This window comes from Heliconius melpomene, chromosome 11, assembly GCF_056956725.1.
Source record: "Heliconius melpomene rosina isolate 202511_hmr_F chromosome 11, ASM5695672v1, whole genome shotgun sequence".
Taxonomy (NCBI): Eukaryota; Metazoa; Arthropoda; class Insecta; order Lepidoptera; family Nymphalidae; genus Heliconius; species Heliconius melpomene.
The window spans coordinates 7,446,191-7,459,569 of NC_140399.1; the positions used below are offsets into that span (position 1 = coordinate 7,446,191).

The 13,379-nt window shown below is 30.0% G+C and overlaps 4 protein-coding genes across 9 annotated transcripts; 2 read left to right on the forward strand and 2 right to left on the reverse strand.

Annotated features, from left to right (window-relative positions):
- Positions 1-1,605: 1,605 nt before the first annotated feature.
- On the forward strand, positions 1,606-3,140 carry Coq4 (Coenzyme Q4). Its single transcript, XM_085192973.1, has 3 exons — positions 1,606-2,234; positions 2,311-2,473; positions 2,619-3,140. Exons 1-3 carry the CDS (start codon positions 1,740-1,742, stop codon positions 2,699-2,701), a joined length of 741 nt encoding a protein of 246 aa, XP_085049099.1. The 5' UTR covers positions 1,606-1,739; the 3' UTR covers positions 2,702-3,140.
- Positions 2,752-6,260, reverse strand: csul (protein arginine N-methyltransferase 5). Its single transcript, XM_085192962.1, has 9 exons — positions 5,857-6,260; positions 5,514-5,789; positions 5,257-5,436; positions 4,934-5,099; positions 4,472-4,654; positions 3,936-4,089; positions 3,621-3,859; positions 3,250-3,507; positions 2,752-2,965 (listed from the first exon to the last, which is right to left on the reverse strand). The coding sequence occupies exons 1-9, from the start codon at positions 6,258-6,260 to the stop codon at positions 2,810-2,812; spliced, it is 2,016 nt and encodes a 671-aa protein (XP_085049088.1). The 3' UTR covers positions 2,752-2,809.
- Positions 6,261-6,464: 204 nt separating this feature from the next.
- LOC146534671 (surfeit locus protein 6 homolog) lies at positions 6,465-8,396 on the forward strand. The gene is made up of 4 exons (XM_085192971.1): positions 6,465-6,779; positions 6,969-7,331; positions 7,603-7,811; positions 8,184-8,396. The coding sequence occupies exons 1-4, from the start codon at positions 6,656-6,658 to the stop codon at positions 8,352-8,354; spliced, it is 867 nt and encodes a 288-aa protein (XP_085049097.1). The 5' UTR covers positions 6,465-6,655; the 3' UTR covers positions 8,355-8,396.
- Positions 8,397-9,054: 658 nt separating this feature from the next.
- On the reverse strand, positions 9,055-12,986 carry LOC146534672 (uncharacterized). 6 transcript variants are annotated; one of them, XM_085192965.1, is made up of 2 exons: positions 12,827-12,986; positions 9,055-12,584 (listed from the first exon to the last, which is right to left on the reverse strand). In XM_085192965.1, exon 2 carries the CDS (start codon positions 12,569-12,571, stop codon positions 11,417-11,419), a length of 1,155 nt encoding a protein of 384 aa, XP_085049091.1. In that variant the 5' UTR covers positions 12,572-12,584; positions 12,827-12,986; the 3' UTR covers positions 9,055-11,416. The 6 variants fall into 6 exon arrangements, with proteins under 6 accessions (XP_085049091.1, XP_085049094.1, XP_085049092.1 ...); XM_085192968.1 differs by having other exon boundaries at positions 12,789-12,884; XM_085192966.1 differs by having other exon boundaries at positions 12,719-12,838.
- Between the last annotated feature and the right edge of the window lie 393 nt (positions 12,987-13,379).

Here is a 13,379-nt window from a genome sequence, read left to right on the forward strand (position 1 = left end):
TGTTTCTATAATCTATACACGATATATAGTTAGGAGACTTCTGTGCTACAAATGTCAACTGTCAAATATAGTACTGCAATGTGTCAATGTCACTGTCAATGTCTTCCGCTCCCGCTCTTTTCATTTTATTATTAAGTTACTAATTTAAGCGGGTACCATAAATAAAGAGCAGCAGCAACAACAACAATTTAAGCGGGAAGACATATTTGGCCCTCATATACTTGAGGTTACACGTGTTGTAGTCGATGTGATTTGTTACTAGGTTGTTAATAGATCATTATTAGCAAGTTATAAAGTAATTTAAATGTTTTAATTAATAAATAATGTGAATTGGTTAAAAGAGCTGCTATAATTAACACTGAGTAAATACCTATATGTGTTTTCGAATGTTGTTGGTGTTTTATATGAGTTTCTAGTTATTTATACTTCATTTTATAGTTATTTAGATTTTTAATAAATAAGATTGTATTTGTAACATTAGTGTTGTATAGTTTTATTTTTCATATTTCACTTCTGAAACCTAATTATATTATAAATGAAAAAAAAAATAGGTCAGATCACCTATAGCTTAGGGATAATGTGGGGTTAATAGATACACCTACCACCACATGGGGTGAAAAGAAAAATACTAGGAATTAATTGAATAGGCACTCCGGAAATTTTGTTTATATACACAAAAGATAATCCCTTAACTTAGCTAAGATGTATTATTTACCTATTTTTGTGAAATATGTGAATATACAAATATTTTCATCAATATCCATATATTTTTACCAAAATTAAATTTACTAATGCATAAAATCTGTCCCTTATTTATCAAAGATTACAATAAGCAGCCTTTTGTCACTTGAACAATACCTATAATTTATAAAATAAACAACTTTTCAGCAGCACAAATTAACTATCCATAACTTTAACGTCAATTGAAGATCTTCCATTATAAAAAAAATCTTTAAGTAACAAAAAATATTTTTACTGTTTTTATATCTCTTTCCTCCGTTCTACCGGTATTAATATTTAGACTTAGAGCCAATTAAGGTTAACAGTACCTTTCAAATAAGTACAAAATGAGACGTGATTAACTTTGTCCGAGTATTGAAAGTGTAAACATAATAGCGTTCTAATATAGAAATGGATCAGTTACTTATAACTAATTTTGTTAATGTTGTAAATTTTCGTGGTAGAGGACCAAATTCAATATTTTGTTTTAACACTTAAGCCTTATTTATTTAAAAGTAATATATTGGTATATTTACTTAAGCGTTCTTGTATTTACACAAAAATATTTATATTGATAAAACTTTTGACCAGATATACATTACTTACGTTCACGAGTTGGTATCGAAATATTCGGTTTGCTGGTTGCACATACAAAAATATATATTAATTGGGTATAACCCATTTTAATGTTCACTTTCGGATTTGTTTTATTTTACCGCTACTAAAGATTATTTGACTATTCGAGTTCAATGATATCAATCAACGTTATTAGATTTTCACTATATATAACTCTATGTCAAGGTCAATAGGCAGACTAACCTGCTAAGTGTTACATACTCTATGAATCATAGAGTATAAATGTTTTTTGCTATGCAAGTATGCAATATGCATTGGTTATCAATCAAATGTCATTTGTCATAAGTGCTACAGCTGATACTATTGTATTATATTAACATATTTAATTATAAATGTACAACGCTTAAGTATATATTTGACTACGTTTTTAATTTACGTATAAAATGCGTACACTACTTTTTTTAAGAAGAATGGGCACCTGTGCGAAAGGTGCAAACTTCAAGGAAGAACTAGAAAAACATTATATACCTACTAGCTTATTTCAAAGGACATTACTATCTATTGGTTCAGCATCTGTAGCTCTTCTAAATCCTCACAGGGGTGATATGATAGCTTGTTTAGGGGAAGTAACTGGTGATACCGCTCTAAAATCTATGAGAGAAAAGATGTTAGCAAGTGAAGAAGGAATTGAAATATTGAGAGATATGCCGAGAATCAATAGTCACACTGTTTGCTTTGAAACACTTTCGAATTTACCAGAAAATACACTCGGTCGTGTATATGCCGATTTTATGAGCGATAACAAAATAACTGCAGATTCAAGATTACCAGTTCAATTTATTGGTGACCCTGATTTGGCGTATGTAATGCAAAGGTATAGAGAGGTTCATGATCTAGTGCATGCTACATTATTTATGAAAACTACAATGCTTGGTGAAGTAAGTTACAATACATGAGACATCTTATTATTTGATATTGAAGAGTATTGTAATATTTTAGACCAATTAATTAAAGGTAACTGTTAAATGGGTAGAAGGAATTCAAACAAAGCTACCAATGTGTATTGGAGGTGGAATCTGGGGAGCAGCACGTCTAAAACCTAAACATAGACAGTTATATTTAAAATATTATTTACCATGGGCCATCAAAACAGGCAAATATGCTAAGTTCTTACAAGGTATGTCTTACTTATCTCTACTACATTGCATATTTATATATTTGAGTTGATCTTTTTAAATAGAAAAATGTAATAAAAACTTAAATGTTTTTAAAATTATCAAGATTAATATAATAATTAAATTCTTGTTGTTTTTTTATTGCAGGTATTTATTTTGAGAAAAGATGGGAACAATGTATTAATGATTTTCATAGAGAAATGAACATAGTGAAATTGTCAGTGAAGTAAATTAGCTCTACTTTATTTATGGAGGACTTTTAGAAGTAAAACACATAAGAAAAAATTAACTATATAAAATTTCTTTTAATTTTTCATTTTATCATAATGATAATTGTCTTATAATAACATTTCTGCACTCCGCCCGTTAGAATTGTGTAAAGGTGTAACCATATCACCTACTTCAACTATCCATTCATACCAAACCCGTCGAGAACTCACACATCGCCAAAATGTTGCCTTTATAATATCACCTTTCTTGACCCGGAGAGGAGTCTGTAACAACATGTTTTGTTAACATATACCTATAATATTTTTATAGCTTCATGGTATATATAGCAGAGGCATAGAGAACATAGTGTTATAACACTTTGAGTGGCAGAAACTTATCTGAGTAGTGAAATATTTCTATACCCCCAAGTTTGTGATAAAGCAGATATAATTGTAGATATGTGTGTTGTTTTATTTACTTTTTTATGAAAAACACAGGTTTAAAAATTCATATATTTTGTACAAAGAATAAATTGATTTATTGTAAAAATATCATATTTAATACATACTTTTATAGGTATGAAAACTGGAAACCAAGATATCATTCCAGGACTGTGAGTAGAGGGTACTATGCTTATCATTTCATTTTCATATAAGATGCAGTCAAAATATCCTCCGAACCCATGCATTACATTATCTTGCTTTACATCCCATGTTAGTGTTGCACATCTCCTGTTATCTGTTACTGGCAATCCTCTAAAATCTGTTAAATCTTGTCCTTCATGATTTCTGGCAGCTTCAGAGGGATGTTCAAATGTAAATACCACCTAAAAAATTATTTATTTAAAATTGTTTAATAATATTATTGAGCTTTTAAACTTAAATACATAAGCATGTCTTACAAAAGTTAAAAATGTTATTTATGAAACAATTTAATTACTTTTGTGTCTCCAATAATGTGTTTATTTTGCATATAAACAACCCATAAAGTTTCAAGATTTTTTTCAATCTGGTTGGCATTTCCTGGTGTAGCTAATTTGGATGCTGCCCATAGTCTGGGTGATGAAACAGGTGACACATATGAAGAATATTGTTTAGGTATAGATATACCCCCAGGTCTCAGTAGACCCATTGCACCATCCAAACATTCTGGTGAAAGTTCATTGTCTCCCCAAGACCCTGTGGGCATAATATGTTATGAATTTTTCAAAAGCTAACCAAATAACTGATAAATAGTAATTATTTTTATGAATACCTAATAATTCTGACACAATAATATCTGCTTTAGGTGATAGATTTAAATGCCTCATATCACCAGGTATCACGACGACATTGCGATCGCGCCACACCTCTCGCACTTGAGCCGCAAGCACTACGACTGCACATGGATTTTTTTCTACTGCTATTACCTTTGAAAAGAGCTTACTATACAATAAAATAACTTAGAAAAGCTCATTCAAATTTTAATATAGTGTATACTTAAAATGTGAAAAATGTATTATTTCATACAAAATTATAATTTTATTAGTGATAATATCTTCCCACTTGGTCTGATACACACAGAATGATACTAAATATAATTTCTTACTTCGTTTTTCACTAGTTTATTATTAAAGCATTATTGTATACTAATTGGTACAAAATTCAGATCTATTGAGTAACATAGATTATTTATATATTTTAAAAAAATATAAAAATAAGTAGGTAACAAGACACAAAACTGCACCCTTTTTCGTATTTTTTTTTATATATGATTAAAATATGTTCAAAATGTATATTTGTATTGCTTACTTTCACTTTAGTTCCAGTTATGTCTGCTGCATTTAGTGTGGCTCTCACAAGAGGACCTCGGCCAGCTCCTAACACCATTACAATAATTGGTTTGTTATCATCCTCCTGTACCTTGTCTCCTTGACCTGTTTCAGTTTTGCTTTCAGGTCTTGTATTAATTATACAGGCATCTGTATGTGATGTCTGAAAGTATAATGTCAAGTGTACTCTTACTTATATCCTTACATAGTATATAACAAAAACACTTCCTACCAATGTGCTCTTAAATATTTCAAACGATCAAACAATTTTAATGTGTTTTTGACTAATATACAGAGTAATTCAAAATGCATATTATATTAGAATAAAGGCAAAAAAGGTGTGGCCCGTGAAGTCTACTCTGCAAGCCAATTATTTATAAACATGAACACATCTTTTAAGATAAATTATAAGCAAAATATAATTATATACATTGCTACTAACATTAGTATCATTTTCTTTTCTTTTCTTCTGTATGTCAGTTAGAGCTTTAGCAATTGCTTTTTGATATTGATCATATTTCACTGGGTCTTTTTCAAAAACATTATATGTGTGAGTATCTAAGTTATCAGCAAGAGGCTGCAGCGGTGTCTGAAGATAGTCTTCCCACCTAAAAGATAATGTAAAAAAAGTTATAAGTGGTCTTTATTAAATATTGTATTTGACAGTTAAAAATGCACAGAATAGCAATTTGATTAATATATGTTCTTTATAAATTGAATATGTTTTAACTAAATCAACAAAATACAGTAAATAATAATATATACCCTTTGGCATAACTTAACATGGGATCTTCAGCAAAAAATGGCCTCCTTTTCCAAAGCCTGTACAGATATTGCAAATAATATTCAATGTTTGATCTTCTTGCTCCACTTACAATAACCTGTGCATCATGTTCTATCATACTAACTACAACTTGCTGATGAGCTCTAGACAACACTGGATACCTAAAATTATAATATTTTTATTCTTGTATTAATAGCTCATGAAACTGATAATTTAAATTTGGATATCAAAAGCTTACCCTTTTTTATTGTTATGAAAAAGGGATGTAGGAACTACTATAGCTCTCACAGGTTCACCAAGCCATCTGTTCACTATTTCTTGGGATGGTAAGTCTGCAGATATTTCCAATACAACACCAATTTTTTTATCAAATTCCATGCGTTCATGAAATTTGGACCACCAATGCCAAGGTTCGTTCCACGCATCTTCATTATCATTGTCTTCCTCAGTATTAGCTCGTAATGTTTTGTGACATAACATAGACACTGAGACCCATATAAGTGTTGGATGATGACTGTAACAATAAAAAAATATTTATTCCTCTATAATTTTTATATTTTATAAGAAAATTTAGTACTGACCTTGTCTCAAAGTAAGTTTGTAGAATTCTACATAAATTATTGTTATTCTTAGAATGCAAAGCTAATATTACAGCTGGAAGCCCCAATCCTCGGCAGTATAAAAGTTCTTCATTAAGTAAGTCTTCATGGCGCTGACGTACAATATCGGATGATGAGTCTGGATCCAAGTATGCTGATAATTTACCAACGATCCTACTATTCCAATCTTGAGGAGACAAAATCATATCAGACCGCGTGAAACCACCGACTACAGCACCGGTTGGAAGAACTGTTCGCCGAAAACGTGGGTGAACTATTGGTGAAACAATAAAGGCATAATTAGCATGTAATGCTTCTGTAAGACACCCCTGTAAATCTGAGGGTGTTATATATTCTAAGCCACACGATATGTCTTGTTGAGACATAGTGGTTAATTAATGAAGAATACTTTAAAAAACTTAACGAGTCTTTTCAAAACAAAACTGTCATTTGTCAAATTGTCATAGATCAATCAAATCCTGCCTCAGGTTAGCCTATGGACTTCAGAGACCACTGTTTTCGTATATTATTAATCTGTAATTTCTACTAAACGTAAATTTGTCAATGTCACAGAGATAGAGGTTATGTATTCGTATTGTATGGTATTAAATCTTGTTAAAACGTGATATAAATACTTAAAGAATATGGAGTAAAATATTAAAGTACACTAGTTTAATACTTACTGTTTATATTTTATAATAAAGATTAGAATCACTTCTAAAGTGAAGAGAATAAATGAACATATTAATAACATAATTGAACAATTTCAATAAACATAAAAATGACTGTTCAGGCAGCAAATAAAAAGCCAATAAAAAGTAATCAAATAAGGAAGGAAATTGCTAAGGAGTTGAATTTTATGAAAAACCTGTTTTCATCTGTAACAATTCCAGTACAAAAGAACGGTAAGATATATACTAAACTGTACCTTTAACATTTTTTACCATACAATCTCTTTTGTGTGTTATACAATGTAATATGAAATGATTTTGTACTAAACTGGCACGTTCGAAACACCACAATAAAAGAACTGAACTGAACTAATTGAGACAAAAAGTTAGGGAAAATATTAAGTTAATTATTTTACATTTCAGAAGATGAAGAAAACCAAATGGACATTGAAATAACAAATAACTTTAAGAAGCCAATTGAAAAAGAAAGGGCTCGTAATATTATGGAATTAGAGGAAAAATTGGAAAAAATTAAAGCTGAAAATAAATTTACCCTAAAAAATAAATTACTTAAGAAAAGTTTAAATAGTAAATTAAATAAGAAAATAAAGAAAAAAGAGAGAGTGAAGCTAAATAAGCATAAAGTAAAAGCTACACTTGAAGCTACAGAAACTGGTGAAGATAATATAAAACCTAAAATAAAACTTGATGCAGCTAAACCAATATTCAATAATGATGGCAAATTGGTATTTTCCAAGTTTGATTTTGCAAAGCTTGGTGATAAAGGTATGTTGTATACAATTCCAATTTTTCTTATTAAAGCTAGAAGATAAAAATGGTGAGATTGATCCCACTAACATTGATATTTACACTTAAAATAAATTTATAAAGTGGGGAACAGAGTGTCTTAACACAAAGTTCTTTTATTTTATTCAAGTTGTAATTTAAAACTTTGTATGTTATTTATAAAAATTAAAATATATAAATATAAAAAATGTACCAGTATAAAGTTTCTACATAAGTTATGTCTGGCTTATCAAATTGTTTTGTATTTTAGAAAGAGGGGCAAAATCTAAAAGAGATCCTAAGAAAATCCTAGATGAAATTCAACAACAGGAAGAAAAGTTTAAAAAAATAGCAGAAACAGACAGCAACAAGGCTAAAGAATTAAAAGAAAAAATGGCATGGAAAAATATCCTGCAAAAAGCTGAAGGAGAGAAAGTTAAAGATGATCCAACTCTATTGAAAAAATCTATCAAAAAAATGGTAAATAAATTATAAATATTTTTTTTTATTATATTCAATAGAAAATGAAATTGTTTTATAACTTACTATATATATTATATTATAATCAAAAGTACATTAATGTTTTTTCTCTCATATTGTACAGCCTCCCTAAATTTGAGACATTGTATTTTGAGAGTGGGAACAGCAGCAGCAAGCAGGGTATATAGTGTATACAAGTGGGAATCAGATCCATAACTATTGGATTTGCTGTCCCAGGCAAATTCATACAGCACAACAATAGCCTCATTATTATATTGAGCTGAATATAATATTCTTTTAACAATCTTCGCACCAACAAAACATTTTTTTATAATACATTCATTCATTCATAATTATTTTTCAATATTTCAGGAACAAAAAAAGAAGGTCAGTAAAAAGAAATGGGATAACAGGATTCAAGGTGTAGAAAATAAAAAGGAGGAGAGACAAAAGAAGAGGAAAGAAAATATTGCCAAAAAGAAAAAGGAGAAGAAAACTAAAATTGTAAAAGCAGCCGCTAAAAGAGGCAGGGTTGTAATTTAACTTGATTTGTTGTTTCACAATAAAATAGTGTAATTATTTGTACTTATTTTTTATTTTCTAAATAATTTGATATTCTTATTACCTACTCATTTACCACACTCGCTATAAGAGTACAATGTATGTTCCATAATGAATGAATAATCCTGAAATGTCTTTTAAAAGATCTATTGTAAAGGTGTTTTTCAAATAAATAATAAAATTATCGTTGTAAAATAAAACGCCATTTGTTAAGGACGATGGACGCACACATAAACCTATCAAAGTTGTTTAACCTTTAGTAGTATTTTTGTAGTAGTAAATGTTTACGTTATATACTGTTTCCGTAAAATGAGCGCTGACGCTTCTACCTGTATAAGAAACACGTGGCCAAAAAATACCTTTATTTTGCATTTAGTCAAAGTTAATACAGAATGTATGAACATAAGAATGTAGTGCTAAAACACTCCGTACCTCACTTTCCACCGATTTCTTGAGCTTTGCCTTGTCATTAGAGCAAGGAAGTGAAAATATTTAATTTCTCCGAATGTGAATCGAACCCATCAACAGCGTTTGCAGTCGCCCGCTTGTGCTCCAGCGTCACGATGGCCTGTATATAATTACTTATCTGTAATTGCATAATATAAGTTGTATTGCTAAGTTAGTAAGCACAATTCTTGTAATTTGCTATTTGCAAAGACAAAAACGGGAGATTGAAACAAAATTTAACGGAAATTAATTTTGTTTATTCGTGAAGACCGTTTTCTTTACAATATTTTAGTTTGTAAGCTAATATCTATCATCTTAACCGAGGTGTTTACCTAATTAGGTAACGGTAGCAGCTAGCTCGCACGATTACCCCACAGATGTTGAAGTCGCATACATTGGTACAATATATTTGGCTTAACAATATCCATACTGCAACTAAAGGTAGCGTATATTTCGGTGGCAATACAAGATATTCCTGGCGGAAATTACACTGTTTCACAGTCTACAGCACTACTGTAATAGAGATATAACTAGGTATGCTCTATTATAACTAAATTCATATGAACACATTTTTTCTTACTCTAGGTGCATAAATTATTTATATGTAACACCATTCTAAATTCTACAATGAAAATAAAAATATACTGTAAAATTGTTTGAATAAAATGATACATGAGAAATTCGTTATGTTAAGTTCTGATTATTATTTGTACTGTTGCACTACACTAGATAATTAAAAAAATAAAATAATAAAGTCACTCATATTATTCCGTAAATAATATGAAATATAATTATATATACTCAGTTATAATCAAACATTCTGTAAAAATTCACAAACTGAAATTTTAGCTCTTTGGAAGTAACAAATCTATTTTTTATAACATTAACATATGCAACATAAACTTCATCAATATGTAAATATAATAATTGAACAAGATAAACAATAATATTGCCATTGTATTCCTATATGACTTAACAAATAAGGGGTCATTTAAACTAAAATTTTAAATTAGAGATTAAATAATTATAATTTGTCCTATGCGTAGCAACTTATTATACCCAAAATTAAATTGTTTTCAAATACATTTTCAGTTTTTTTGATTTCTTTTCATCCAAAGTTCATAAAAAATTGTAAGTTATTGTCTTTGTTGTAATTGACCTATAACTCTTTACGTGAAGGTATAAATTGTGTACTTTCTTCAGAACTGAGTAACAATTATATACCTTTGATTAAATAATAATTGTCACATGTATATAGATTATGTATAATAATAATAATATATAAAACTAAGCTATTCTAATATTAAAAAATAAACACATTATATGTAAAAACAAATGTAAATAGCAACAACTAAACACAAATATAAAGCCTCAAAATAGAAGTCTTATTTTTTTGAATAACTTGTAATAAAATTAAATAAAGCAATATGATTAAAACATAGTCTGTTAAAGAATATGAAACATGAAAATATAATATTTGTCCACTATATAATTGTTATTAAGATTTTTGTATACTGTAAAATCTTACTATAGATTCCTATCAACATTTTTGTATAAAATGTAATTTCCAAATATTCGAGAATTTCTTTCAATGAGGAAACCAGATCTACAAACAGATTTATACTTATATTTTGTAATTACTTTTTACTTATACACATAGGCCTAATAAACGTTTAAAATATATTCCTATGGATATAAGTAATAGTTTTATGTGTATAACACTTCAAGAATAAATATTTTGAGTTTCTAGACTCAACAACACTCATTACCACATTATGTTCATGGCTTAGCCAAAGGTCATTGCACTTTAAAGTTAGTTATTCTAGTTTTAATGATTTGAAACATAATAGTTTTAAGTGTAGTTGTCTTTAGTAAATATTTCCATACATAATAATTATAAAGAATATAAACTTACATTTAAAAATGTATTTGGAGAAATGTACTTCAGAGCATTGGAAAAATAGAGCATGCTTCTCATACTACATACGTCGTCTCCATAGAACGCCACCCATTTATACATAAAACTTAGCTTCTAAAAGTTCTAAAAATTATAAAAAAAATATAGCTCTTACAACTTTCCATAATAGAAAAATAAAAAAAAATGTTTAATGTAATACTGCACACTAATAGTCATTATTCTAAATCAGTCAAGGCATTGTAACATTCAAATAATAAATAATATCTGCCATTTTAAAAAGGTACATACTTTAAGTCTGGTCTTGTTTTGTTATTAGTAAAGCTGGTTTGTGGAAAAACTTACAGGTGTAATATAAAATTATGGTACAAAATAAGAGGTGGGCAACCATTTGAGCACATTCCTCTATAAAACACAGAAAATAGGGAGTTGTCACATTACAGCATTAGCTCTGTTTAAATATGCTCAAATGGTAATTCTTATTAAACTAACTGTATTTCTTAATCTACATCCTAAATTTAAATGGTAATAATAAAGCAAGTTGTGAGGCGGGATATTTGCATCAGTCTTGTGAAATTTTCAATTGTGTAAATTATTACTGTCATTGATTATACCATTTGGTAATCTGTATAAAATAAAATCAGAAAATTTTCCATTTGTATACCAAAGATGGCAAATGCCATCAGTTCAATTCAGATTTTACTGAAGATAGTGAAGAGTCTAATACTCTGCCAGTAGCGTAACTAGGTATGTTCAAATAGGCAGGTTTATCATGCTCGCATAGACCAGGTTGAGTACAACATCGGCCCATCACAGAGACACCAGTGTTTGCAGAGCTACTGCCGGCTTCTTGTGAGCTTCCCATACAGAGCATTTTATGATTGTTAAACTGGTCCAAGGAGCGGAGTTGTTCTCCACAACTTTCACATTTTAATTCTCTTGCATGCACTTTCTTGTGACTATTAAGAGACCTTGAATTATCAAAGACTTTAGTACACATATCGCAATACTTCAATACTTTCTCTCCTGTACATACCACTCTGTGATTATTGAGTCTTTCTAATGACATATAGCGCTTATTGTTACATAAATCACATTTGAATTGTTTCTGAGGCACACGACCCGTATGAACTTGCATATGTTTACGTAAGTTACTCTTATCTTTTATGTATTTAGAACACACCGAACATTTGTTTACATCTTTTCGAGTATGGCTTGCATCTAAATGTCGCCGTAAATGAGATTTTTTGTAGAAGGGCTCCAAACAGATTTGACATCTGAAAGGTTTTTGAGCAGGATGCACACCTGTGAGATGGGTATTGAATTCGAGTATAGTAGGATAACTTTTTCTGCAATGTGGACAATGAAAAAGTTTACGACAGATTGTCACACTAGAATCACAAAAAGGATCTGAGCAATCGTCACAAAATGAGTCCAATCCCGCTGGAGGCGGCGGCGTAGGAGTCGTTTGGAATTGGTCTAGGTCACTTTGTAACGGATCTGGATCAGGAGTTCCTGCTCCGCTGGGTTCTTGTTTCACTTTAGTTTGATCACTGTTTTCCGAAAAATCGTCTTGCGATGGAACGCTACGTGATGTGCTGGCCAGCATCCACCAAGGGTTGTAATGCCAGGCACCAAGTCCGCTTTGTAAACCTTGAGTCTTTATGTCACTTGATTTTGTTTGAGTTTCTGCGTTAGAAAATCCCGGAAAGCTAGGTAGCTCTTGTACCTGATGCTTAGGTTTAGCGTCAAAGATACTATGTTGTGATATTAAGTTTTCATAATCACTTGAATCTAGTCTTCTCTCGTTTCGATCATTTGGATCTTTTTTAGACATATTTCAAAAGTTTCTGTAAGCAAAAGATAATATTTTAATAAATCACAAACTCGTAAAATATAATGAAGTAAATAATGTGTCGATATTGTTTGGGTAAACTTTTGAGCAAAAACATAACAAGTAAACAAACAACGCAAATGCGCGCACTATTTGTCTCTCACGTGAAATATATAAGTTAATTATAAATTTACACACTGCACTTTATTTTGTTACTCACAAAAACCCAAATTTGACATTATATCTATTAGTACCTACTTATGTTAAACTTTTTCTCATAAAATTCAATAATTTTCAACGCAATTCAGCCATTTTGTTTAATTGAAATATAGACAAAAATAATTTAAGATTTATAGATAATGACAAAATTTTTGTAATCTTAAAGAATATTGATTCGTGATTAAATAATTTTAAAGATAATATCAAATACTTATAATATATCTTCAATTACTTAATTCAAATTCTTAAATTTTAAGCTATTGAAAATCAAATCGAATATGAACTACCGTACGTTACGATACCGGGTCGGGTAGGGTACCATACCGTACGTTCGATGCTATGCTTACACGCTTGCCAAGCGTTCATCAACTCAAGCGTGCAATGGTGCTTGGTTTCAAAGCTTGCAAGATTTTGTCACCGATCTGGACCAGTGTCGGTTTTTGAACACAGATCAATTACCGTACAATCTCCTTTGTGTGTTCTCCATACAACGTGACATTGGTAAAGTGATTAGTGATCAACTGGCACGCTCGAAGCGCCATAAATTAAGAACTGAACTGAACACAGATCAAAGGGAGTTTGCAGCAAACAC

Excerpts from the sequence above, each read along its gene's own strand:
- LOC146534672 (XM_085192965.1), bottom strand. The coding sequence starts at position 12,571 with ATGTCTAAAAAAGATCCAAATGATCGAAACGAGAGAAGACTAGATTCA.
- csul (XM_085192962.1), bottom strand. The coding sequence starts at position 6,260 with ATGTCTCAACAAGACATATCGTGTGGCTTAGAATATATAACACCCTCA. Across the intron at positions 5,790-5,856 it reads CAAACTTACTTTGAGACAAG|TCATCATCCAACACTTATAT; the intron begins GTCAGTACTAAA and ends TTATTGTTACAG. Across the intron at positions 3,508-3,620 it reads ACATTATTGGAGACACAAAA|GTGGTATTTACATTTGAACA; the intron begins GTAATTAAATTG and ends ATAATTTTTTAG.
- Coq4 (XM_085192973.1), top strand. The coding sequence starts at position 1,740 with ATGCGTACACTACTTTTTTTAAGAAGAATGGGCACCTGTGCGAAAGGT. Across the intron at positions 2,235-2,310 it reads AAACTACAATGCTTGGTGAA|GTAACTGTTAAATGGGTAGA; the intron begins GTAAGTTACAAT and ends AATTAATTAAAG. Across the intron at positions 2,474-2,618 it reads ATATGCTAAGTTCTTACAAG|GTATTTATTTTGAGAAAAGA; the intron begins GTATGTCTTACT and ends TTTTTATTGCAG.
- LOC146534671 (XM_085192971.1), top strand. The coding sequence starts at position 6,656 with ATGACTGTTCAGGCAGCAAATAAAAAGCCAATAAAAAGTAATCAAATA. Across the intron at positions 6,780-6,968 it reads AATTCCAGTACAAAAGAACG|AAGATGAAGAAAACCAAATG; the intron begins GTAAGATATATA and ends TTTACATTTCAG. Across the intron at positions 7,332-7,602 it reads TGCAAAGCTTGGTGATAAAG|AAAGAGGGGCAAAATCTAAA; the intron begins GTATGTTGTATA and ends TTTGTATTTTAG.